This window comes from Schistocerca gregaria, chromosome 7, assembly GCF_023897955.1.
Source record: "Schistocerca gregaria isolate iqSchGreg1 chromosome 7, iqSchGreg1.2, whole genome shotgun sequence".
NCBI lineage: Eukaryota > Metazoa > Arthropoda > Insecta > Orthoptera > Acrididae > Schistocerca > Schistocerca gregaria.
The window spans coordinates 398,705,519-398,732,831 of record NC_064926.1 but is presented as its reverse complement, the minus strand read 5'-3'; the positions used below and the strand labels follow the sequence as shown (position 1 = coordinate 398,732,831).

The 27,313-nt window shown below is 36.8% G+C and overlaps 1 protein-coding gene across 1 annotated transcript in view; it reads right to left on the bottom strand.

Moving 5' to 3' along the window:
- LOC126282194 (putative helicase MOV-10) overlaps nucleotides 1-27,313 on the bottom strand; it is a 461,728-nt gene that overhangs the window by 139,452 nt on the left and 294,963 nt on the right. The window contains exon 12 of the mRNA XM_049981723.1: nucleotides 6,635-6,771. Within this exon, the coding sequence (XP_049837680.1) occupies nucleotides 6,635-6,771 (137 nt within the window). The remainder of the gene's footprint in view (nucleotides 1-6,634; nucleotides 6,772-27,313) is intronic.

The following is a 27,313-nucleotide window of genomic DNA, read 5'->3' as shown; positions in this document are numbered from 1 at the left end:
GAGATCTGGACAAGTAGGTCAAAGTAGAGTGTGGCAAAAATGGAAACAAGCAGCAGAAACTCTCACTGTGTGTGGGTGTGCATTATCTTGTCTAAATTCAAGCCCAGGATCTCTTTCTATGAAGGGCAACAAAACGGGATAAAGAATATCATCCACATACAATTGTGCTGTGATTGTGCCCCAGATGACAACCAAGTGGGTCCTACAATGAAAAGAAACAGCACCCCAGACAATAACGCTGGGCTGTCAGGCTGTATGGCAGGTGACAGTCAGGCTGATATTCCACCACTGTCCAGGACATCTCAAAAGAGATCTTTGGTCTTTATAGGAGTAGAGCTGTGTCTAGTGATGAGTCCCACTTCTAATAGAGCCTGATGACCAGTAAATAGGTGCCTAGAGATGCCCCAGACAACAGTGCGATATCAACCTGACTGTCACCTGCCATACGGCCTGACAACCAGGAGTGATGGTCTTGGTTGCCATTATTTTTCACAGCAGGACCCTTTTGATTGCTATCTTAGATCGACAGCACAGTGGTACGTCGATGATATTCTGTGCCTTGCTTTGTTACCCTTCATGGCAAACCACCCTTGGCTTCGATTTCAACAAGATAACGCACACCTGCTCTGCATTTTGATGATCTGGACAGACTTTGGCACGGTATCCCTCAGAAGGAAATCCAACTATCAATAAAATCCATGCCAAACAACTGCTTGCATAAGGGTTAGTGGAGGACCAACACATTATTGCCTTGCTGAGTTTGTGAAGCTCTTTCTTTTGAATAGCTCATCCAATTTCTTCTGAAATTGTAGCCATTTGTTTGTCTGTACATGTACATCACTTCCATGCCATTCAGATAATTCCCCTGTGGAGCATCTTCTTTTACCCCCTTTTGAATTTATTATGACCAAACTGGTTTCAGTTGTCAATGCGACCATCCTCAGATCATGTTTGTATGAGACACAAGGGGGTGAGGGGTGGGGGGAACCACAAACAAACTGGATGTGCCAGTAGCATCCATGTTGTTGTGGTCTTCATTCCTAAGACTGATTTGATGCAGCTGTCTATGCTACTCTATCCTGTGCAAGCATCTTCATCTCTGAATAACTAATACAACTTACATCCTCCTGTATCTGCTTACTCATTCATCTCTTGGTCTCCCTCTATTATCCCCCCCCCCCCCCCCCCACCCAAGCACACACACTTCCCTCCATTGATGTCTCAGAATGTGTCCAACCAATCAGTCTCTCCCTTTGGTAAAGTTGTGCCGCAAATTTCTTGTCTACCCAGTGATGTTCAGAACTTTCTCATTAATTATGTGATCGACCCATCTAATCTTCAGCATTCTTCTGTAGCACCACATTTCCAAAGCTTCTGTTTACTTTTTATACAAACTGTGTATCATCCATGTTTCACTTTCATACATGGCTACACTCCATATACATATCTTCAGATAAGACTTCCTAACACTTAACTCTATATTAGATGTTAATTGCCAGTCTACATTTTATATCCTCTCTGCTTCAGCCGCCATCAGCTATTTTACTAAGCAAATAGCAAAACTCATCTACTACTTTAAGTGTCTCATTTCCTAATCTGATTCCCTTAGCATCATCTGCTTTATTTTGACTACATTGTACTACCCTTGTTTTTCTTTTGTTGATGTTCATCTCACATCCTTCTTTCAAGGCACTGTCCATTCCACTCAACTGTTGCCGTCTCTGACAAAATTAAAATGTCATTGACAAACCTCAAAGATTTTATTTCCTCTTCCTGATCTTAATAATTTCTCGCCCAAATTTTTCTTAGGTTTTCTTTACTGCTTGTTCAGTGTACATATGGAGTAACATTAGGGATAGGCTACAACCTTGTCTCACTCCCTTTTCAACTACTGCCTCACTTTCATACCCCACAATTCTTACCACTGCTGTCTGGTTTCTGTACAAATTGTAAATAGCCTTATGCTCCCTGTATTTTACACCTGCCACCTTCAGAATTTGAAAGAGAGTATTCCAGTCAACATTGTCAAAAGCTTCCTATAAGTCTACAAATGCTAGAAACATAGGTTTTTCCTTTTCTTAATCTATTTTCTCAGATAAGTCATAGAGTCAGTATTGCCTCACATGTTCCAACATTTCCATGGAATCAAAACTGATCTTCCCCGAGGTCAGCTTCTACCAGTTGTTCCATTTGTCTATAAATAATTCTTGTTAGTATTTTGCATCCGTGACTTATTAAACTGATAGTTTGGTAATTTTCAGATCTGCCAACACCTGCTTTCTTTGGGATTGGAATTATTATATTCTTCTTGAAGTCTGAGGGTATTTGCCTGTCTCATACATCTTGCTCACCAGATGGTAGAGTTTTGTCAGGACTGGCTCTCCCAAGGCCCGTCAGTAGTTCTAATGGAATGTTGTCTACTCCCGGGGCCTTGTTTCGACTCAGGTCTTTCAGTGCTCTGTCAAACTCTTCACGTAGTATGATGTCTCCCATTTCATCTTCATCTACATGCTCTTCCATTTCCATAATATTGTCCTCAAGTACATCACCCTTGTATAGACCCTCTATATACTCCTTCCACCTTTCTGCTTTCCCTTCTTTGGTTATAGCTTGGTTTCCATCTGAGCTCTTGATATTCATGCAAGTGGTTGTCTTTTCCGCAAAGGTCTCTTTAGTTTTCCAGTAGGCAGTATCTATCTTAACCCTAGTGAGATAAGCCTCTACAACCTTACATTTGTCCTCTAGCCATCTCTGCTTAGCCATTTTGCACTGCCTGTTGATCTCATTTTTGAGATGTTTGTATTCCTTTTTGCCTGCTTCATTTACTGCCTTTTTATATTTTCTCCTTTCATCAATTAAATTCAATATTTTTTCTGTTACCCAAGGATTTCTATTAGCCCTCGTCTTTTTACCTATTTGATCCTCTGCTGCCTTCACTATTTCATCCCTCAAAGCTACCCATTCTTCTTCTACTGTATTTCTTTCCCCCATTCCTGTCAATTGTTCCCTTATGCTCTCCCTGAAACTCTGTACAACCTCTGGTTTAGTCAGTTCATCCAGGTACCATCTCCTTAAATTCCCACCTTTTTGTAGTTTCTTCAGTTTTAATCTACAGTTCATAACCAATAGATTGTGGTCAGAATCCACATCTGCCCCTGGAAATGTCTTACAATTTAAAACCTGGTTCCTAAATCTCTGTCTTACCATAATATATTCTATCTGAAACCTGTCAGTATCTCCAGGCTTCTTCCATGTATACAACCTTCTTTTTTTAATTCTTGAACCAAGTGTTAGCTATGATTAAGTTGTGCTCTGTGCAAAATTCTACCAGGCGGCTTCCTCTTTCATTTCTTACCCCCAATCCTTATTCTCCTACTATGTTTCCTTCTCTCCCTTTTCCAACACGCGAATTCCAGTCACCCATGACTATTAAATTTTCATCTCCCTTCACTATCTGAATAATTTCTTTTATCTCATCATACATTTCATCAATCTCTTCATCATCTGCAGAGCTAGCTGGCATATAAACTTGTACTACTGTGTTACGCGTGGGCTTCGTATCTATCTTGGCCACAATAATGCATTCACTATGCTGTTTGTAGCAGCTTACCTGCATTCCTATTTTCCTATTCATTATTAAATCTACTCCTGCATTACCCCTATTTGATTTTGTGTTTATAACCCTGTAGTCACCTGACCAGAAGTCTTGTTCCTCCTGCCACCAAACTTCACTAATTCCCACTATATGTAACTTTAACCTATCTATTTCCCTTTTTAAATTTCTAACCTACCTGCCCAATTAAATAATCTGACATTCCAAGCTCCGATCCGTAGAACGCCAGTTTTATTTCTCCTGATAATGACATCCTCTTGAGTAGTCCCCGCCCGGAGAGCTGAATGGGGAACTATTTTAGCTCCGGAATATTTTACCCAAGAGGACGCCATCATCATTTAATCATACAGTAAAGCTGCATGCCCTTGGGAAAAATTACGGCTGTAGTTTCCCCTTGCTTTCAGCCATTCACAGTACCAGCACAGCAAGGCCGTTTTGGTTAGTGTTACAAGGCCAGATCAGTCAATCATCCAGACTGTTGCCCTTCAATTACTGAAAAGGCTACTGCCCCTCTTGAGGAACCACATGTTTGTCTGGCCTCTCAACAGATACCCCTCCACTGTGGTTGCACCTACGGTCTATCTGTATTGCTCAGGCACGCAAGCCTTGCCACCAACGGCAAGGTTCATGGTTCATGGGGAGGGGTTTGTATAATATTGAAGTGATATCCATTCTGCCCCTCCCAAAAAATATGGGATACTGCAGCGCATCCTATAACTGATGTGTTTCAGCGACATGTAGAACTGTATTATTCCATCACTGACAAATTATATGTATCACAGTCTTTGCCAACTATGAGAATTGGAACTTCATTGATGGTACGTGCATTGTGGTGTCCAACATGCTGTCCGAATGGTGTTTTGTCAGATAGTGCTTCAATTGCATAGTTATCCACCGATAAGTTGTCAATTGAAATTTTAAATAATTTTATCAATGTTTGCAAATAGGGCATAATATACCATTTAGTGCCTGGAATTGCACACAGTATTGATCAGCTGCACTTTATCACCACTCATAACATAGATTTGTAGAAATGTATGTTCAGAATTGGAAATGGATAGAAATGAACCAACATGATGACGTATTTATCTTTGAATTTTGAAAACAGGCATGTACTGATCTTGGAAAACTTTGTTGGCTCCAAAAGATGTCATTTGAAACACTGAATTATATTAGCGAATGTTCTGCAAAAAATGTTTGGGAACAGGTGAGTCACCCAGAAACAATTCTTGCTGCAAGTTGGTCTTGTCATTCTGATGCGTGTGAGCGAGGGCTCACAAAAGTTCTCTTTTGATGCTCACTGCATGCTGGACTTCCGATTCTGGTGTCTGCAATGGGTAGGACATAAATGTTCTGTTTCGATTGTCACAGCATGTCGACCTCCTGATAGTGATGCATATGAATAAGCAATTCATAAACAATCTGCTTCATTCCTTGCTGCATGTTGGTCTTAGGATTGTGATGCATGTGATAGGTAGCACATAAACATTCTCTTTCAGTTCTTGCCAAATGTTGATCTTGAGATTCTGATCCACTGGAATGAGTAATTCATAAATGATCTGCTTCATTGCTCACTTGTCATTCCTTGCTTATTTGAGAAGCATTAATTCCCTTAATTCTACGTGCTGCGCCAGTAGATCTACTAAGTGGTGAACGTTTGGGAGGCATATTCTTTGTCAAAGAAATTAACACAATATACAGTTGTACAACCAAAATATTGCTCACTGATTCACTAGAAGAAACAGAAAAAGTTACTGTTTGCACTGGAAAATTTTGATTAGATATAACCCACATTTATCGATATTGAGATGTGTAACAAACCATGAAACACTAATGTGTTTGTTTCTGTCATATTCAAACATCTCACATGCTTTTTCAAATACATTTGCCAGTACAACAAGTGTGCGACATACTGTATGTTAATTGTACTATGCCTATATCACACAAGTGGAAACAGTAAGTCTGCAAAGTTTTATCACAATCGACTGAACAGTATGGCATTGCATAACATACGAACAAACACCCATACATTCATTTTTATGTGTTAGATGGTGTATCTCTCTCTTTTCTGTTGTTACAACCAAAATTTTTTATTGAACTGGTCTCTTATACAGAGGCAAGCTATTGCATGACTTGGCTATTTGCAGTACATCCAGTTTTTGTTCAACTTGCTTCTCGTATGAGCATGATATGAGGATGGATAGACCGACAGCTGAAACTAATCTAGTCATCATGTTTTCATTTCTATATATCTGTAGGCAGTTAACAGATTTTATTTTAATTTTAAGGAATTGCATTAATTCCTTTACTACTTTGCTGAAATGTCATGGATCATTTAGTTTAAAAAAATAGCTGAGTAGTGTCAGAGGACAGTTTTTGTTTTTATCAAAGCACCTACTTTCTGACCTGATAAATATATCCAGATCTATCTCTCAGTGAACTAGAGGTAATTCCCATAATTATCAGTGAGAGTGTATTGGCATTTACAATATGTTGTTAGCATATTCTACAGAAGTGGCCTGCAGTAGCTACTTCTGCCTGCATGTTTTACATCCTTGAAAGCTCTCCTTCATTATGGGTTTTTTGAAACATGATATGCAAATAATGAGTGAATTCTGTTTTTCAACATTTACTGATTCGGAAGGTAAGCAAAGCAACGGATTCACTATCTTACATCAGTGCAATCCAATTTTTATAATTTGGGATAAACATTAATGTTTCTTCATGTCAGTTACATTACAGAATCTGGATGCATAAATATACGCAAATAGTTTGTTGCACTAAAATACACAATTATAGTACAATGAACTGGCATTGTTCTTCAGGTCATTTCCCCCTTAAGAACACTTATCCTGTCCAACAGTCAGCATACATACGTACGACACTCTTGTTTGGAATTTGTTGCAGAATTCGTGTAGTCAGAACAAATATACACAAATAGTGTGTTGCACTAAAATACACAATTATAGTACAATGAACTGGTATTGTTCTTCAGGTCATTTCCCCCTTAAGAACACTTACCCTGTCCAACAGTCAGCATACATACGTAAGACGCTCTTGTTTGGAATTTGTTGCAGAATTCGTGTAGTCAGAACATCTGCAGCTGCATTGGATGGCGTGCATGCTAAAATACGAGCACCATCACAATTTTTCCATAACTGCAAAGCAACCATTAATAATAAATCAGTAGAATGAATTTGCCAACAAATGTATGGAACAGTGACAAGAAGTGAGTAAAACTGGAACCACATAATCAAGTAACAATATTTGTTGCTACAGAGAAGTGCAGTGGTATTCTGATAATGCCATAATTTTGTCTTACAACTTGTGTAAGGCAGCTACTGGAGAATGAGGTCGTTTCATTTGGTGTCAGCAACAAAATATATGTCAGCCATGGATGGTCCACTGTTTTTTTCTATTTCAGTAAGAAGTAAGTTTGTGTTTCAGACTCCATTTTCTGGTCCCCCCCCCCCCCCCCCCCCCCATGGTGTATCTCCTAACAAGAAAAATTCTAGTCCACAAAGAAGCTATTTCCATTGTGTTACGATGTAGTAATTCAGTATTAAAAAGAGACATACTGAACTGAACTCTCAAGAAACCATTCAAACAGTTAATGAGCTCACAACAGGCACTTTTACAAGAAACATGAGAAGCATCAGTTCTGTTGAGGTACACTACACAATTGATGAAAATACTAAATTCATGCATTTCTAAGTTAATTTCTCTGCACCATTAACCATTATTTCCAAACAAAAAACCATGAAATATGACACTTATTTTATTTATTTATTTATTGTGCCTGGCATGTTGTACAAAGATATAGGACATGGTTAACATTAATTGTATGACAGTTGTTTTAATTTTTATAAGACAATAAAAGCAGTATTAAAGTTAAATATTTTAAAATGAATAAGCTTACATGTATGATGGCATAAAAAATGGTCAAAAGCTAAAAACACATAAGCGACAGTTAACATGTATGACTGAATTAAATTTTTTATAAGACATAATACAAACAGTATTAAAGTTATATATTTTCAAATGCATAAGCTTACATGTATGATGGGATTAAAAATGGTGAAAAAGCTAAGCACACATAGGGGACAATTTACATGTACATGGAATTAAAAACTGACATAAAGCTAAATACGAACAGAGGACAGTTTACATTCATATGGGGAAGTAACAGCTATATATATGGGCTTACAATGCATGATGGGAATTAAGAAATTACAATAAGTACAAAAATATAGGCTTATTTCTGTACAGTCCTAAATCAGTTGACATACAGTGCAATTTATTTCAGTATATATAGCAAGATTAAGAATAAGTAAAAATAAATTGAATGTGTTTTTTGATGAATAGTGAGCTTGTGTTCTTATTTTTTTGGGAAGGAGGTTTGGAGAGTTAGAGTAAATTTGCCTTTAAGTACTCATCAACAGAGTAAAAGGTGTGTGTGAAAAATTGTTATTTTACTTTTTTCCTGAATGACAGCCCTTCACTATTTCTTATGGTCATAATAAGTTTATTGTACAGCTGAGTGACTATATTCCTGACACCAGCTTGACACCAACTTACTCTCTGGGGCAGCAGACAAAGTTCAAATTTGTTCTCCCATTGTGATCATGTATAACCCCTATTTATTGTGGAGAGGTGCATGTTTTTTTAACAGATAAGATTGTTTCTCTTATATAAATATAGGCTACTGGAAAATTTTTCAAGTCTTTGAAAAGTGCCTTAGCTGATGATCTAGGATGCTCAGGCTTCATTACCTTTAATAGCCTTTTCTGCATTACAAAGATTTTTTTGTGTGATGACCCCAGCAGGGGATGCCATATGTTAAAATGGAATGAACAAGGCCTCAGTACACTGTTTTTAATGTATCTATGCTGTTGCATGTTTGGCTGAGGATTCTAAAAGCATAACAGAGTCTGCTCAGCTTATTCAGTACTTTATCCCTGTGCACATCTCATTTCAAATTGTTATCTACCCACATTCCCCAAAAATTTTTTGCTTTTACTTGATTGATTTCATGGCCTTCTATTAATATTGGTGTCATTTGAGTAGAGGGATTTTTTGATGGATAGAAGAGCTTGTGTGATGTTTTATTTGCATTCAGCAACAGTTTATTTCTGTAGAGCCAGGACAGCAGTCTACTCTTTGTATCTGATATTTGATCAATCATTTGTTGCACTGATATGCTATTAAATAATAGATTTGTATCATCATAAAATACTGTTGTTGTTGTGGTCTTCAGTCCTGAGACTGGTCTGATGCAGGTCCCCATGCTACTCTACTCTGTGCAAGCTTTTTCATCTCCCAGTACCTACTGCAGCCTACATCCTTCTGAATCTGCTTAGTGTATTCATCTCTTGGTCTCCCTCTACAATTTTTACCCTCCACACTGCCCTCCAGTACTAAATTGGTGATCCCTTGATGTCTCAGAACATGTCCTACCAACCGATCCCTTCTTCTAGTCAAGTTGTGCCACAAGCTCCTCTTCTCCCCAATTCTATGCAATACTTCCTCATTAGTTATGTGAACTACCCATCTAATCTTCAGCATTGTTCTGTAGCACCACATCATGAAAGCTTCTATTCTCTTCTTGTCTAAACTATTTATCGTCCACATTTTGCTTCCATACATGACTACACTCCATACAAATACTTTCTGGAACAACTTCCTGACACTTAAATCTATACTCGATGTTAACAAATTTCTCTTCTTCAGAAATGATTTCCTTGCCATTGCCAGTCTACATTTTATATCCTCTCCACTTCGACAATCATCAGTTATTTTGCTCCCCAAATAGCAAAACTCCTTTACTACTTTAAGTGTCTCTTTTCCTAATCTAATTCCCTCAGCATCACCCGACCTAATTCGACTACATTCCATTACCCTCGTTTTGCTTTTGTTGATGTTCATCTTATACCCTCCTTTCAAGACACTGTCCATTCCGTTCAACTGTTCTTCCAAGTCCTTTGCTGTCTCTGACATAATTACAATGTCATCGGCAAACCTCAAAGATTTTATTTCTTCTCCATGGATTTTAATACCCACTCTGAACTTTTCTTTTGTTTCCTTTATTGCTTACTCAATATACAGATTGAATAACATCAGGGAGAGGCTACAACCTTGTCTCACTCCCTTCCCATCCATTGCTTCCCTTTCACACCCCTCGACTCTTATAACTGAAATCTGGTTTCTGTACAAATTGTAAAGAGCCTTTTGCGCCCTGTATTTTACCCCTGCCACCTTTTGAATTTGTAAGAGAGTATTCCAGTCAACATTGTCAAAAGCTTTCTCTAAGTCTACAAATGCTAGAAACATAGGTTTGCCTTTCCTTAATCTATTTTCTAAGATAAGTCGTAGGGTCAGTATTGCCTCACATGTCCCAACATTTCTACGGAATCCAAACTGATCTTCCCCGAGGTCGGCTTCTACTAGTTTCTCCATTCATCTGTAAAGAATTCGTGTTATTATTTTGCAGCTGTGGCTTATGAAACTGATAGTTTGGTAATTTTCACATCTGTCAACACCTGCTTTCTTTGGGACTGGAATTGTTATATTCTTCTTGAAGTCTGAGGGTATTTCGCCTGTCTCATACATCTTGCTCACCAGATGGTAGAGTTTTCACAGGACTGGCTCTCCCAAGGCCCGTCAGTAGTTCTAATGGAATGTTGTCTACTCCCGGGGCCTTGAATCGAAATTCAGGTCTTTCAGTGCTCTGTCAAACTCTTCACACAGTATTGTATCTCCCATTTCATCTTCATCCTCTTCCGTTTCCATAATATTGTCCTCAAGTACATCGCCCTTGTATAGACCCTCTATATACTCCTTTCACCTTTCTGCTTTCCCTTCTTTGCTTAGCACTATGTTTCCATCTGAGCTCTTGATATTCATGCAAGTGGTTCTCTTTTCCACAAAGGTCTCTTTAGTTTTCCTGTAGGCAGTATCTATCTTAACCCTAGTGAGATAAGCCTCTACATCCTTACATTTGTCCTCTAGCCATCCCTGCTTAGCAAATTTTGCACTTCCCGTCGATCTCATTTTTGAGACATTTGTATTCCTTTTTGCTTGCTTCATTTACTGCCTTTTTATATTTTCTCCTTTCATCACTTAAATTCAATATTTCTTCTTTTACCCACGGGTTTCTACTAGCCCTCGTCTTTTTACCTATTTGATCCTCTGCTGCCTTCACTATTTCATCCCTCAAAGCGGCCCATTCTTCATCTACTGCATTCCTTTCCTCTATCCTGTCAATCGTTCCCTTGTGATCTCTCTGAAACTCTGTACAATCTCTGGTTCTTTCAGTTTATCCAGGTGTCATCTCCGTAAATTCCCACCTTTTTGTAGTTTCTTCAGATTTAATCTACAGTTCTTAACCAATAGATTGTGGTCAGAGTCCACATTTGCCCCTGGAAATGTCTTACTATTTTAAGTACAGAAGAAAATTTAAGAAGGTTCATTAATAAGAAGCTGAAGCAAAAGGGGACTCGGGACAGAGCCTTGTGGCACACCATAGGTAATTATGGCTTTACTAGAGCAAGTTCTTTCTTTGATAGTGCTAGAGACTTCAACTAGTTGCATACTATTTGTTAATTATGACTCAAATCACTGATTACACTGATTATACGTATCTCAGATGCACATGTTTCTACTTTCTGAAGCAATATCTGTTGATTAACCAAATCAAATGCTTGGGTTATGCCAATTAACTATCCAGAGGAGAATTCTCTGTGATTGAAAGAAGAGATTATTTGGTCACAGAGAGCAAAAAGGCCTTCTTTAACAGATCTGAGCTTGTGAAACTCAAATTGATGTTCAGAAAATAAGTTTTCTAATTCAGGTATTCTAATACATGACTGCACATGGCTTTTTCAATTACCTTTGATAGTGCTGGTAAGAGGGACATTATTTATGTCATGTGGATGACTTTTCCAATTTTGAAGAGTTCCAGAAAGTAGCCATTGCTTAATCAACTGTTTATTACATCACAAATGGGTCCAGCAATTTCTGTGGCAATATTTTTTATTAAAAGATCAGGTAAACCACCAGTACCACAAGAATGTGAGATTCTTGTTTCACTGATGATTTTTATAACCTCTGCAGCTGATGTTGGTGTTAAGAAGCGTGACCTGTCTCATTTTTTAGCTCTATTTCAAAAGTTTTTTGTGGTTTGGTCATTCCTGAAGAAATACTGTTTTATGTTATTTGTGAAATGTGCATTAAACAATTCACTTATTTCTTTAGGATATAATTTTTTTTCCCATTCTCTTTTAGAAAGTCAGGCAGTGGTTGTTTAGGCTTGTTCCTGTAGTACCACTGACAACTTTCCATGCAGCTTTACTCTTTTATTTGTATTTTTAATGTACTGGTTGACTGAGAGCTTTTTTTGCCTTGGATGTCAGTTTTTGAAGAATTTTTTTAAAAAATTAGGGCCTCTGCCACTTTTACTTTCCATGCATAGTCTTTGCTTAGTTTTGCAGAAGATGAGTATCCCTTGTGTGATCCACCCTTTGATTCAGGTTTCCTGTGGGTCCTAGTTACTTGCTTCTTAAGAGGGAAGGCAATATCAGAACAACGGCAGAGTGTGTCAGCAAAATTCTTAGCCATTTTGTTAGTGGCTTCTTCTAGGTAAACATTTTCTCAAAGTTGTTTTAACAAATCTTTAAGTAACTGTAAACTACCAGGATCATTAATGCACTTCTGTGAATTATTTTAGGTGAGGTGGACATGGAATTTTTTTTATATGGCAGGCTTACATCAAACAGGTGGCCTTGGTGGTCAGAGAGATCATTTTACAAGTTCTCAAGTTTTATTAATGGGGCAGGGTAACAATTTACAATGATTGTGTCAATGGAATAAGAGGAAGTGCAGTTATTCTAGTAGATTCTTTTACAATATTTTTTGTGGAGAGAGTTGTGAGCACATTTATTAAATCATTGGCTTCATTCGAAGCTGCTAAATTTACATTAAAATCAGAGCACACAATAATAATAAATTGTAGGTTATAGATCAGCCATAAATCAAAGAAACCTTGTTATCAAAGGCTTTCAAGTATCATGTAGCAGGAACAATATCAGGATAAGCACATGCATGCAGCTGATAATTCTGAGAACAAAATCAAAGAAAGGAAATGGAAAAGTCTATAAGGGAACAAAATGATCTAGTATTTCAACATAATTACCAGATGAGTCAAGACATCAAACACAAAGCAAGCCTCTTCAATACTCATTTTCTCAAAAAATTGAGGAATCAGTGAATGAATCTGGATACTCCAACTATGGCCATGTAAATCAGGAAAATAAATTACCATCTTAAAAATAATATTTGGATTGGTAAAATATTAAAAGCATATTCTTCTGATATAGTCACTGTGCTCAGCTGTATATTAAATGAATCACTTCCACAAGGTATCTTCCTAGGCAGGCCGAATGTGTGCAGTTGTTGGTCCCCTATTTAAGAAAGGTAACAGGACATACATTGATAATTAGTAACCCATTTCACTATAGACATCCTTATGAAAGGTTTTGGGAAAGATAATGTACTTAGGAACAGCTGGGCATATCTGCAAATATAAGATTCACTTACTTTGTGTTAAAGTAGCTGCATGACAAGGTTTTATTAATGGACTTTTTTATTATGTGTCCAAGGCATTTGACTGTGAAAAACACATGCTTCTTCCAGAGAAAATTCAAGTTTATGAATTTTGAGGTACAACAACTAAGTGGTTCACATAATATTTAACTTATGGGAAGCAAAGGATCAATTATATAGCTCATTTGGGTGTTGTGATGAATGTTCTTTGAAATGGGGGCAAATTATTATTGTGTTACATATGGGTTGAGTTCTAGGGGCATTCCTATTCTTATTATAAATACAATAAGTGAATCTAATCTAATCTAAACTACTACTATACACTGACAAAACATAAATAGTGGTTTTTGCAGGTGATGCAAGCATCCCAATCAAGCCCAAAACAGCTCTGAAAACAGCAGGAGTCATAAACAAAATATTCAAAAGTATTATTGATTGGCTCTTGTTGAATGGTTCATCATTTGACTTATGAAAAAAAAACATATTTGATTCAGTTTTGTACAAGGCTTAATATATCATCATCATCAGTAAGGATATAGTATGAGGAGAAAGGAAATATATGTCTACAGTTTCTCAGTATACCCTTGTGTGGTTAATGGCTGACACTGCAGATCATATACCATTATACACATACTGTACTATACTATTATACATGCAGATCAAATACTATTACCAGTATACAGAGTCATGTTACCTACAAAACTGGATTTCATGTCAGTACCATGACCTATAATAAATATCAATACAGAATCATCTTTTGACAGTGTAACGGGACATCTTCCTCTAGCACTACTAAATTATTATTTTTTTAGGAACATTTGAAATTATGAATTATTGGCACAATTACAAAGTTTATTATTAATTACACAATCGTGCACTATGTACTATGTTTATTTCTGGCTTGATTTATGGAATAATAACCAAAATTAATAATGTAACAGATACCAGTAGAAACTCATTTGTTAAGAAAAATTGTAAACCCTTTGGAATATTGAGCGAGAGAGTGGCAAGCATGCCTCTATGGTAGAAGGATGTATTTTTCTGCCAACAATGTAATTTCGGCTCTGTTAATGTGAAAAATCAAAATACTGTATTATATACTAAAATAAGAGAAAATATATTTACATAAAAACAAAAATTCTGCAACAACACTCTTAAAAATTATTGAGTTCAATTGAATTCTGACATTTTTCAGCTTCAGGAATGAGACCCCTAGACAAGAAGAACTGGAGCCAGCTCAACATGGAAAGATAACTAAACTAGAAATTTTATTGTAACCTTCGCTCCTCTCAAACCTTCATAAAAGACTGGACAATAGAGGCAATTAGGAAGGAGGGGAGAGATTCCGAGTGTGGGCATTGTCCATGATTAATTGGCAAATAAGGAAGTTTCGTCTGTTGCAGAAATTGTTTTATTTCATTGATTTTTGAAATTGATGTACAAATTAATTTCCGATTGTGTGGAGCAAACCTGAAGCCTGCCCAACAAAGGATCTTTACACCAACAGTGACAATGTACTACCAATAATAATGGACTGGATCAATGAAAGTGAAGAGGACTTTACTACTATAACCAGGGACATTGAAAAGGAAATATAAGTAAAACTATTTGTGAAGTTAATTTCTTTGTGGACTCATGTGCTTGTTAACAAAATAAATAGGAACAAAAACAAAAGTGAGGTACAAATGAAAGCTACAGGTTCCAGTCAGGACATGTTTCACCCAAGTCGAATCATAGACAGTAAAGAAAGACTACTGTTTCTCAGTTAATTTTGGCAAAACCAGAGAAAACGAAGACAGACAACAATAGCAAATTTAGTGCAGTTAATGATCAGTTAACTGAAGTAAGAGCAGATAATGATAGCAAACTTGCTTCACTACAAGGACAATTAAATGACTTGAAAACTGAAGACAATAGTAAAATGGACAGAATACACGTTCACATGAGACAACTTAGTAATCAAGTTTCAGGGGTAAAAAATGTGTTGTCAGAGAGGTTAAAAAGTCTGAATGGAAAACTTAATGTTTTAGAAAAAATTTTAATGGTTTAGAAAATGAGATTGTATCTGAGTCAGTGAAATAATCAAAGAATGTTGATGACATCAGAGTTGAACAGAAAGCTGTAGTGGAAAAACTATTTGTGTTTGGAGCTACCACCCAACAAAATGTCCCCAGTTTAAACCAAATAATTTTAAATGTAAAAAACAAAATGCAAACTGATGCAACTGTTTTAGATAAAAACATTTCAACAGTTCAGGAAATTTGTATGAACAAAAATCTGTGTGCAAACAATGGTATTGCATGGTCCAACACTCCTATCAAAAGTTTTCAATCAGATAATTTACATCCAGTGGATTTTCTGCACAACTGTAGAGATAGCTCTATGTTGGGCATGAATGACAATAAAAAAATTTAACTTGTTAAAAGATTTCTAGAAGGCGAAGTGCTGTCGTGGTTAAATTTTAATTTAAGTCATGTGAAACATATCAAAGTTTTGAGGAAAGTTTTTTAAATAAATTTTGGTGAGAAGCAGAACAGGGAACAATCAAAAGTGAATTTTTTTAATAGTCCTAATTATAGGAATAGGGTCAGCATTTTGAAAGAGTTTTGTGTGAATCAACTTAAAAAAATTAGCACACTATTTGATGAAATGACCTTGACTGATGCACTTAAAACGAGATTACCAGAAAGGTTGCATTCGGATTTGGTACATGGACTTGATGATTGTCTTGAACAGTTTTTATGCTATGTTGACAGGCTGGATAGGCCAGTAAAAAGAAGTATGTACCATAATAATAGGAATGATAGAAATCACAATGGGAGTAATCACAGAAACAGAGATAATGGTAACCTCCATCAGGATCAAAGTATCAACAGAGACGTAAATTCTGAACAGCAGCTGGATAGGAATAATGGGAATAACCATGGCCGTTTTAATAGAAGAAACAATCATATAAGTTACTACTCAGGAAACATCAGTTTGCCACAATGAAGAATAGAAATGAATAGAATCGAATGGAATAGAATATTTTTATTAGCCTTTCAGTATACAATTGGCTTCGTCAAAGTTTACAGAGGGTTTTACTTTCAGTATGCTATTCAAATAGTTACAGAAAGGGGAGAAAAGGAACTAAAGACCTTTTCTTCAGCATTATGTAAAACAATGTTTTATACAGTAATTACATACACACATAAGAAAAGAATCACAGTAAATAACTAACTTATGTAATATCAAAACATTTTCTTCATAACTTAGGTAAAACATATATTTTGATGATTAGTTTCTAAGAATCCTTCAGTTGTATAGAATTAGTTGTTTTTTAGCCAGGTTAGCAATGTATTCTTATATTTATTTAGTGGTACTGTACGAGCTGAGCATGGTAACTTATTGAAAAATTTTATGCTTAAATACTTATAGTTATGATGGACTACAGCAAGTCTTGTGGAAGGCAAGTCCAGCAGATGACTGTTTCCTGTACTTTGTGCATGCACATCACATCTCATGTTCAATTTTTTCAGATTTTCTCTGGCATATATTAGACAGTTATATATGTACATGCTTGGCACTGTCATTACGCCAAGAGATTTAAAATAATTTCTGCAGAACTCTCTGGGTGCTAACCCCTCCATGCACCTGATTGCTTTCTTCTGCCATCTGAAAATACATTCAGCCCCTGGGGAGTTACCCCAAAGCAATATTCCATATTGCAGTTGCGAATGTAAAAAAGCATAGTACGAGTAGAGTAGCAATTGCTTGCTCACACTGTTTCTTAATTTATACAATAAGAAAAGTATTCATGCTAGTTTACTACATAGATAATTGGTGTGTCTTTCCCATGATTAGCCCAAGTAATTTCACTGTTTTGTTTTAATTTTTAGTTACTTTAAGATTAAATATTGTTTCTTCTGTTTTTGTTTGATTTATGCACAGTTGGTTAGCCTGACACCAGTAATTAGCCATTTGCATCATTTCTCTATTTTTGTCCAGTACACTCTGTAAGTTCTCTCCTGTACTTATTAATGTCATATTGTCAGCATATAGTATGTTCTTAAACGGTATGTATTTCGAGAAGTCATTAACATAGACAATGAACAGAAAAGGTCCAAGGACAGAGCCTTGGGGTATTCCTCTTTCTATAAGGAGTATTTCTGACCTCTGCCTATTTGCATATACAAGTTGTAATCTATTGCTTAGATAAGATCTGAATAGTCGGAGTGTGTCATCTTCAATGCCATAGTATATTAACTTTTTGATGAGTATGTCATGTGACACCGAGTCAAAAGCTTTACTTAGGTCAATAAGTGTTCCAGACATTGATACCCTTTTTTCATACCCTTCATAAACATTACTTACCAAAACTTCTACTGCTTTTACAGTTGATAGGTGTGACCCGAAGCCAAACTGTTGTTCATTTAAAATATTGTTGGCTTCAAAATACTTGTATATCTGCTTATGCACACAATTTTCTACTAACTTGGATATGATTGGTACTATTGAAATGGGTCTGTAGTTATTTGGGAGGTTTCTTTCACCTTTTTTTATACGGAGGCAATGTAACTATGAGCTTAAGACAATCGGGGAATATTCCTTCATCAAGTACTGTGTTTGATAGTGAGAGAAGTGGCATTTGAATTTCTTTTGCTATACGTTTAATGATGAGATTATTGAGTCCATAATAATCTTCTGTTTTGGAATTACTTAATTTGTTTATTGACTTATGAATATCATTTAGTGTGATTCGGGTCCAAGTGAACTTGTCACTTCTTATCTGTTTTGCACAAGTGAGCAATGCTTCTGCATCAGAGGCAGAATTGATGGGTGGGGTGGTGATGCTATTTACAAAATATTCATTGGGAATATTGCAGTCAATAGGGATACTCCTTTCTTTATTGATATTATTTATTTCCCTTTTAATGACAGTCCAGGCAGCTTTACATTTATTTTTAGAATTCAAAATATATTCATCATTTGCACAGCACTTAGCATTTTTTATTTCTAATCTGTAAAGGTTTCTCATTTTAGTGTAATTTTCCTTGTCGCTATCACTGTTATGAGATTTGTCTTTCATAATCATCAGTAGTATTCTGAGTTTGTTGAGTTGTGGGGTGTACCATTTGTTTGTATTTTGTTGCTTATGAGTAATATTACTCTGGTACCTTTTGGTTACCAAGGGGCATGTCATTTCTACTATATGCTTGATCTCTGTCAGGAAAATGGATAAACATTTATTAATCGTTTTCTTGGTATCCATTACATGAGTCCAATCCATTTCTTTGAACTGGTTTATCATTTTGTTTATATTGGATTCACCTAGAATTCTATATGTCACTTCTCTCTCTGTAGAACTGAAGGCTAACTTTTCTATTTGAAGCCATAGCCCTGCATGATCTGATATTCCTAATTCTATTACATCACATTGTATGGAGTCTCTTTGTACATTGCTAATTATGTTATCAATGCATGCGTTCAGTCTAGTGGGTTTTTCATTGAGACAGTAATAGTTTAATGACTTCAGAGTGTTAATTATATGAATTACATTTTCTCTCTTTGCCCTTATATCTATGTTAATATCACCTACAATTACAATTCTATGCTGTTTATATTTTGACAACAATAATATTAAAGTATTAATTTTTTCTATAAATACTATCTCATCAGAGCCTGGGATTTGATAGATTGAGACAATTACAGTTTTCTGTTCGTGCATTACCACACCAGCTACTTCTATTGTAGCTTCAAGGCATATTCTACTAAGGTCTATAACTGAGTAATGCAATTCAAGGTCACTTTTGACATATATTGAGGCCCCACCAAGTGTAATACTTTTTCTGCAGTAGCTTGTAACTAACGAATATCCAAGAGGAACACACAAGTCTATTTCAGAGTCTTTCATCCAGTGTTCATTGATTCATAGAACACTGCAGTTGATTTTATCGAGCCAGTATTGTAATTAATTGATTTTACACCTAAGAGATTGTACATTTATATGAAGGGGGAGGAAACTGTCACTGCTACACAATGGTATTCTACTTTCACAGAACCTTCTGTATTCATTTATTTTCGCTACATGATCTAGGGTTTCACAATTATCTGAATGAATTAGACTGCTGCAGTTTCCACTTAATGTGGTTTCTAACTTTCCTTCGTCTGTAATGTCGTTTTCTCTGAAAAAAGGAGGTGCACAGTCATGCTCTCTGGGACTGTCTTTTAAGACAGGTCCACAGTTTTGGGGCGAAGAAACATAACAAGCACAGGACTCCTAAGTTACACTTGCAATTAGACAGTTATAACAGTGTTAATGATATGGCACATGTATCTGAAACTGAACGGAAGGGATATCAGATTTGTCATTTATGTTTTAATCAGATTTTTTTGGATACTATGTTTAATTATGGTGATGTAAGTGCTAAGCACAAATGTGAGATAGTGGGAATTTTGATGTAGTATCTACTAATGATATCTTCTTTTGGGCAAAAAACAGTATTATTGATGTCTATAAATCAGGTGATGACTGTGTTGGATCTGAACTAGGTAGTATTTTGGGTGTAGATGTGAATGAGTGGTGTGAAGTAACTGAGGTTAGTAAGCCTGTGAGAGGTAAGTGAAGAGGGATGAGACTTGTATTGTCAGTGATGTTGATGGAGCAATTTTGGAGGAATATTGTGGAGTTTAAGAATAATGAAGTTTCAGAGTTATTTGTAAATTATGCTGACAAAACAGGTAAGGTAAGTGATGTATATGATGTTGTAAGGGAGGGTCATGAAATACCAGTCGAGTCAAAACAGTTTTTCATTAATGTCATGCAGAGTAATGATCCAAACAGTGAAGGTGAGGTATCTATGAAGCTGGAGAACAACGGTTACACCTTCTTGAACTTTGTTTGGGACTAGATTGATAATAACTTAGATAAAGGTGCATTTTGGAATAAGTTAGCTGTGGTTAGTCAGAATTTATATCCCAATTGGTGGAATGAAGTGAAAGAGGATCTAAGCAGGAAGTGTAATTTAGACAGTAATGTGTTTTGTGTTCCTTCTGTAACAAGTGATGTTAGTTGTGTCATGGAAATATTCATCGTGTCCCATCTTCGCCGCACAGCATGAATAATCAAAGAAATGTTATGATACTTGTAAAGTTGATAAAACCTTGTGAAGACAGTTTGGATGGAGCATTTGATGAAATTGAAGGTGATTTTTGCACGAAGTGTCTGACAACAGAGAGGATGATTCAGATTTTGGGTCTCCTTACATCAAGATTAAGATTGATCAGAGGGAAGGCAACTGTTTGATTGATACAGGTAGTCCAATTTGTGGTATATCTGAACAATTTAGAGACAAGATCGAGTATAGTAAGAATTTTGTGCAAATGCCCATTGTAGGTGTAAAGATAAGAGGAGCTACAAGTAATCAAAGCAAAATAGTAAAATCTCAGGTACTTTTAACTTTCAGCATAGAAGACAAGACCTTTTAACATGGATACATAGTGATCCCTAGTCTGGAAGAAAATGTAATTCTCAGTATGGATTGGATAGAGAAAGTTGAGGCTTGTTTCAGATGGAGTGCTAAAGAATTGGTTAATTTGGAACCTAAAAGTAATACATATGTGCAAACTAATTTCTGTATTTTAAACTGTGGTAAAAGTTGTGACTACTTGCAAAACATTGTGAACCAAGGTGAGTACCAGATGTCTGATGACAATATAAATTTTGGTGAGACTGGGGAGCAGGATTTTGAAAGTGCAGTAGATTCTGAAGTGTGGGAAGCTACAACTCTTAATGACCAACAACAGGAACAACTTAGGAATTTGTTATTGGAGTTTAGAAATACATACAGAGTTTGCCACAGTAATCCCATTCCTGATGTCCAGACAGAGCTTCAAGGAATCCTCAGAACCTTAGGCCCCCTCTAAAACCTTTCACCTGACTCCATCAACTTCCTGATTCCACCAACACCCTGCACCCCTACCTTCTACCTACTTCCTAAAATTCACAAACCCAAACATCCCAGTCACCCCATTGTAGCTGGTTACCAAGCCCCCACAGAATGTATCTCTACCTATGTAGATCAACACGTTCAACCCATTACATGCAGTCTCCCATCCTTCATCAAAGACACCAACTACTTTCTTGAACACCTGGAATCCTTACCCAAACTGTTACCCCCGCAAACCATCCTTATAACCATTGATGCCACTTCCCTATACACAAATATCCTGCATGTCCACGGCCTCGCTGCGATGGAGCACTTCCTTTCACGCCAATCACCTGCCACCCAACCTCATTACCTTCATCAGGACTCACAACGTCTTCACTTTTGAAGGTCAGACATAAAACAATTAAAGGGAACAGCCATGTGTACCAGGATGGCCCCATCGTATGCCAACCTATTTATGGGTCGCTGCGATGGAGCACTTCCTTTCACGCTAATCACCTGCCACCCAACCTCATTACCTTCATCCTGATTCACAACGTCTTCACTTTTGAAGGTCAGACATAAAACAATTAAAGGGAACAGCCATGTGTACCAGGATGGCCCCATCGTATGCCAACCTATTTATGGGTCGCTTAGAGGAAGCCTTTTTGTTTACCCAGGCCTGCCAACACAAAGTTTGGTACAGATTTATTGATGACTTCTTCATGATCTGGACTCATAGTGCAGAAGAACTCCAGTATTTACTCTCCAACCTCAACTCCTTTGGTTCCATCAGATTCATCTTATCCTACTTCATATTCTATGCCACTTTCCTCGACGTTGACCTCTATCTGTCTAATGGCCAGCTTCACACATCTGTTCACATCAAACCCACCAGCAAGCAACAGTACCTCCATTATGACAGATGCCACCCATTCCATATCAAATGGTCCCTTCCCTACAGGCTTGGTCTTCATGGCAAACGAATCTGCTCCAATCCCGAATCCCTGAACCATTACACCAACAACCTGGAAACAGCTTTCGCATCCCGCAACTACCCTCCCGACCTGGTACAGAAGCAAATAACCAGAGCCACTTCCTCATCCCCTCAAACCCAGAACCTCCCACAGAAGAACCCCAAAAGTGCCCCACTTATGACATGATACTTTCCGGGACTGGATCAGACTCTGAATGTGGCTCTCCAACAGGGATACGACTTCCTAAAATCCTGCTCTGAAATGAGAGCCATCCTTCATGAAATCCTCCTCACTCCACCAAGAGTGTCTTTCTGCAGTCCACTTAACCTTCAAAACCTCTTGGTTCATCCCTATGAAATCCCCAAACTACCTTCCCTACCCTCTGGCCCTTACCCTTGTAACTGCCCCTGGTGTAAAACCTGTCCCATGCATCCTCCCACCACCACCTACTCCAGTCCTGTAACTCGGAAGGTGTATACGATCAAAGGCAGAGCCACATGTAAAAGCATCCACGTGATTTACCAACTGACCTGTCTACACTGTGAAACCTTCTATGTGGGAATGACCAGCAACAAACTGTCCATTTGTATGAACGGACACAGGCAGACAGTGTTTGTTGGTAATGAGGATTACGCTGTGGCTAAAGATGCCTTGGTGCATGGCCAGCACATTTTGGCACAGAGTTACACCATCCGGGTTATCTGGATACCTCCCACTGACACCAACCTATCAGAACTCCGGAGATGGGAACTTGCCCTTCAATATATCCTCCCTTTCCCTTACCCAACTGTCCTTAACCTACGCTAATTTCAAGTTGCCGCCCCTCGTACATCACTTGTCACTCAACATCTTTGCCTCTATACTTCCACCTCGACTGACATCTCTGCCCAAACTCTTTGCCTTACATATGTCTGTATATTGCGGATGGATGTGTGTGTGTGCGAGTGTATACCTGTCCCTTTTTCCCCCTTTCTGCTCCCGGGATTGGAATGATCCTTACCCTCTCCCTTAAAACCCACATCCTTTCGTCTTTCCCTCTCCTTCCCTCTTTCCTGATGAAGCAACCGCAGGTTTCAAAAGCTTGATATTTGTGTGTGTGTTTTTTCTTTTTTATTGTGTCTATCTAGCAGCACTTTCCCGTTTGGTAAGTCACAACACCTTTTTTTAATATATACATATAGACACACACACACTAAAATAAGAGAAAATATATTTACATAAAAACAAAAAATTTCTGCAACAACACTCTTCACAATTATTAAGTTCAATTCAACCATGAAGACCTAAAATGTGACATTTTCAGCTTCAAGAATCAGACCCACAGACAAGAAGAACTGGAGCCAGCTCAACATGGAAAGATAAGTAAACTAGAAAGTTTATTGCAATTTTCGCTCCTCTCAAATCTTCATAAAAGACTGGAGAATAGATGCAATTAGGAAGGAGGGGGGGAGATTACAACAGCTGACACATATGCTGGGTCCTTATACAAGTAGGTTTGTCAATGAAGAAATTAGCAGACATGTCACTTCTCATAGCAACATACAAGTGGTTACCATACATTTCTTGTGTGTGAGATAACATATGAGGCGGAAAATTTTCCACACAGTTCCCAGAGAATGGAGAGCAGAATCAACATGAACAATAGTAACAGTCAACCATGTTTTCCCACCTTCAACAGCAAGATCTGTTAAATAAAATCAATATGTTATAATGGTACAGGACTCATATGAAATGTCCGATAACACCTTTTTTTATATGCATCCAGAAAGTTATCGGACAATTCAGTGCTTCCTAAGGCCTTGTATATGAGTCTTTATATATATAATTCTGTTCTATTTGATAAAAAAAACCTTGATATTCATTGCAAAAGCATATGGAATGTTCTGGAAGGACGTGCTTTGTCATAATTACCAGTGGATTGTTATCATTGATAAAATTATGTACATATGCTAAATTAAGTAACTAATCAAGAGATTGAACTAATAAGACCTTAGAAATAAATAACTAGAGACTGAAGAGATGTTAGCATGAAAAATCAATGTTTCTAATTAACAAAATGGTAATCTAAAAATTCAGAAGACCTCACTATCTGAAACAGCTCAAAAGTTATTACCAAGCAATGTATTTTCATTTGTTATTTATTCTTATGTCTTCCTCTGTAATTAATATTCTTTGTAATTACATTTCTAATTAGCTCTCCAATTGTTTACATGCCACACTTTTCCAATTCCAGAATTTGAGGCCTTATTTGTGCATTTTATGTATGTAATCAAATAAAGCACGAGCTCTGTGCTACCACTGAATATTAGTAATCAAATCCAAACTGTAATTAATTACATAACTAAAATAATACAAAAGACATTATTATAATTAAAGTTAAGAATGATTTTCTTATGGAAAACTAAAGATGTTATTACAAAAGACTGTCGATGAATATTCTATTTTATATCTTATTCGGCTGTAACATCAGTTTATTTACATTTTGTAAATTTTAATTGTAACATCAAAATTGTAAAAAATTAATAATGCTCTATTTTGGAAGTTATTGTTAAAATTCTATATAAAGCAATGCATTGAGTGATCAGTTTTGAAGTTACTTTTGGAAGTCAAAGATATCAGTGAAGTTTGTACATGTTTTGTTTACATGACGAGTGTACAGTTTGGATGTCAATTAATGTGAATTAATTTTGTGAAGCATGAAAATTTCGCATTCATTCATCAATGAGCCAGGCAGAAGAAACTTAAGTAACATTCAACATGAATCATTGCAATGTCCACCATGAAACACTGATGGATCACACAGAACATCAATCACATTAGCCACATGAACATTCATACTGTAGTCAGTCAGGACATACAAACCTGTCTTGTATGTATACTTATCCAAACATAGAATAAAATCACACATTACAGATCTTCTCAAACACTTGAGTTCAGTAACATTAGTTCTACATGTCATTGCAAATTTGGTGATGAAAGTTTTATAAAATTAGTTTGTTTTGTATACTTCCATTCATTGAGGTTATATGGAATAATTTTTGAGACAATTTCACACACAGATACAAAGCATTAATTGCACAGATACAAAGCATTAATTGCATGGAAAATGTGCTGTAAATCTAATTTTCATCACTGAATTATCACACATGCAGTTAAATGCACTTACAGTATTATATCAAGGTGACACACACAATTAAAGAGATATTAAATCATAAACAATGAGAGGAGAGAAAAATTGTGAATATATTTAAATTTATTACTTCTTTGCTACCTACTCCATTCACAATGCATTTTGCAGACAGTATCCAGATGGGCCATTGAATGTACCAACACAATTAAATCATTGTAAGATGCATAGCTCAAGAGATATGACATCATAAATACTGAGATGTGTGAAAAAATGTTGCAACATTTATGAAGTTTTAGTACATTTATTCCCTACTGCTAAGACATTCCTACAGTTGAGTCAACTTAAAGAAATCCCAAACAAATGGCAGTGCTTTTGACAGCTTTCAACACCAAAGCACAAATGGCTGTAGGTGAAAATGGCTGTAGGTGTTGTAGACATGAGAGCAGCTGCTCCCAGCATACAGAAATAATCTAGGATATTACACTCCAAACACAGTTAATTTTTTGCTTTTGTTTGCATGTGTGTGTCTTTGTGTGTGTGCATGTGTCCAAGACAGAGATAGGGAGAAAGAGAAGAGTTATGGATAGACAGGTAAAATGAATGAAGTGAAGCATGGGAAGAAGGGTATTTAATTTTAGAGGGTGGTAATAGGCAGTATTGTGGCAAAGAGTGACACAGTGATGTGTATTCATTTAGCACTTTCCTTCCTTGGGCTATTGGTTGTACTATTTGATAGTTATCTACAATCAATTACGAACACTCCAAAATTAAACAAAGTGCTCTTGCATTATCAAGAAGTCGTGTGTTTAGTAACTCCTGTAAAATAAATAATGACAGCTACAAGGAAGTTTTAAGTATTGGAAAGCATACAGATACAAGACACAAGATTTTATTTCTATCTGATAATCATGGATGACCATGTGCTAGTTTATTAAATCAGGCACTTCCACCAAAATATTTTGTGACATCCGTTGTCAAGACAAACACACAGTTGAAATATGTTGTTGATAACCTTGAAGAAAAGGTAAAGGACTTCAGTAAATCTGACTGTGTTATTGTTCTGGCTGGAACAAATGATACAGAATCAGATATCAAGGATTACCAATGCACTGTGAACATGCTACTCACAAAATATACAAAAACTAAAGAGATTCTGTGTGCAGTACCCTATAGATTTGACAGGGTGGACTGGAATGAAAAAATATACAAAATGAACTCGTTCTTGATGGAATATATTGCCCAGAACAGTCATGCTAAGGTACTGGACGTAAATCTGTTTTTAAGGAGCACTGATTATACATAGCATGAGCTACATTTGGTGTTGAAAGGGAAGGAAAAACTATGCAGGAATCTCCATTATTCAGCCATGATTCAGCCCACCACACCGTCACTGATTTCTGTTAACTGCTTGCAACAGACAGATCAGTCGCTTAATGAAACTGTATGCTCACAATATGGGAAAATAACAGAAGATGAAACCAAAAAATTAACAGTAAAAATGCATCCTATGGAACGAACAAGTGACTAGGAAGCAACACAGTATACGAAAATGACAGAAGAAGAAACTAAAAAGTTAACAGTAAATATGCCTTCAGCGGAATGAACAAATGACAGGGAACCAGCACAGAAGACAATATCCCCATGTAAAAAGACTGAGGAGGAAGCCATACGAGAGTGGACAGAAGTTAAAAACAACAGATCATGATGAAGCACCAGGCAGAAGTTAGCACCCAAACAAAATATGAACAATTTTTATGGCCAAATTCTCTGCAGAAGAAAAAAACCAAGAAGAAGTCCAAGACCCCCAGGAGGTAAAAATCAGGTCAGAAATGAAATGACTAGAGCCTACTATTCAAAGAACTAACCAGGCAAGAAACATACCTCTGACAGAATCTATATCATAATGTACAGGGCATAACCAGTAAGCTATATGAGATAGAGGTCCATTTGAATGGTTCATTGAAGGAGATTTCTATCTTGTGTATAATTGAACACTGGCTGCAAGAAATACAAAAATGTGCAATTGGGATTTTAGACCTCCAGTTGGTGAACAGCTTTTGCAGGGAAACATCCAGAGGGGGTGGAA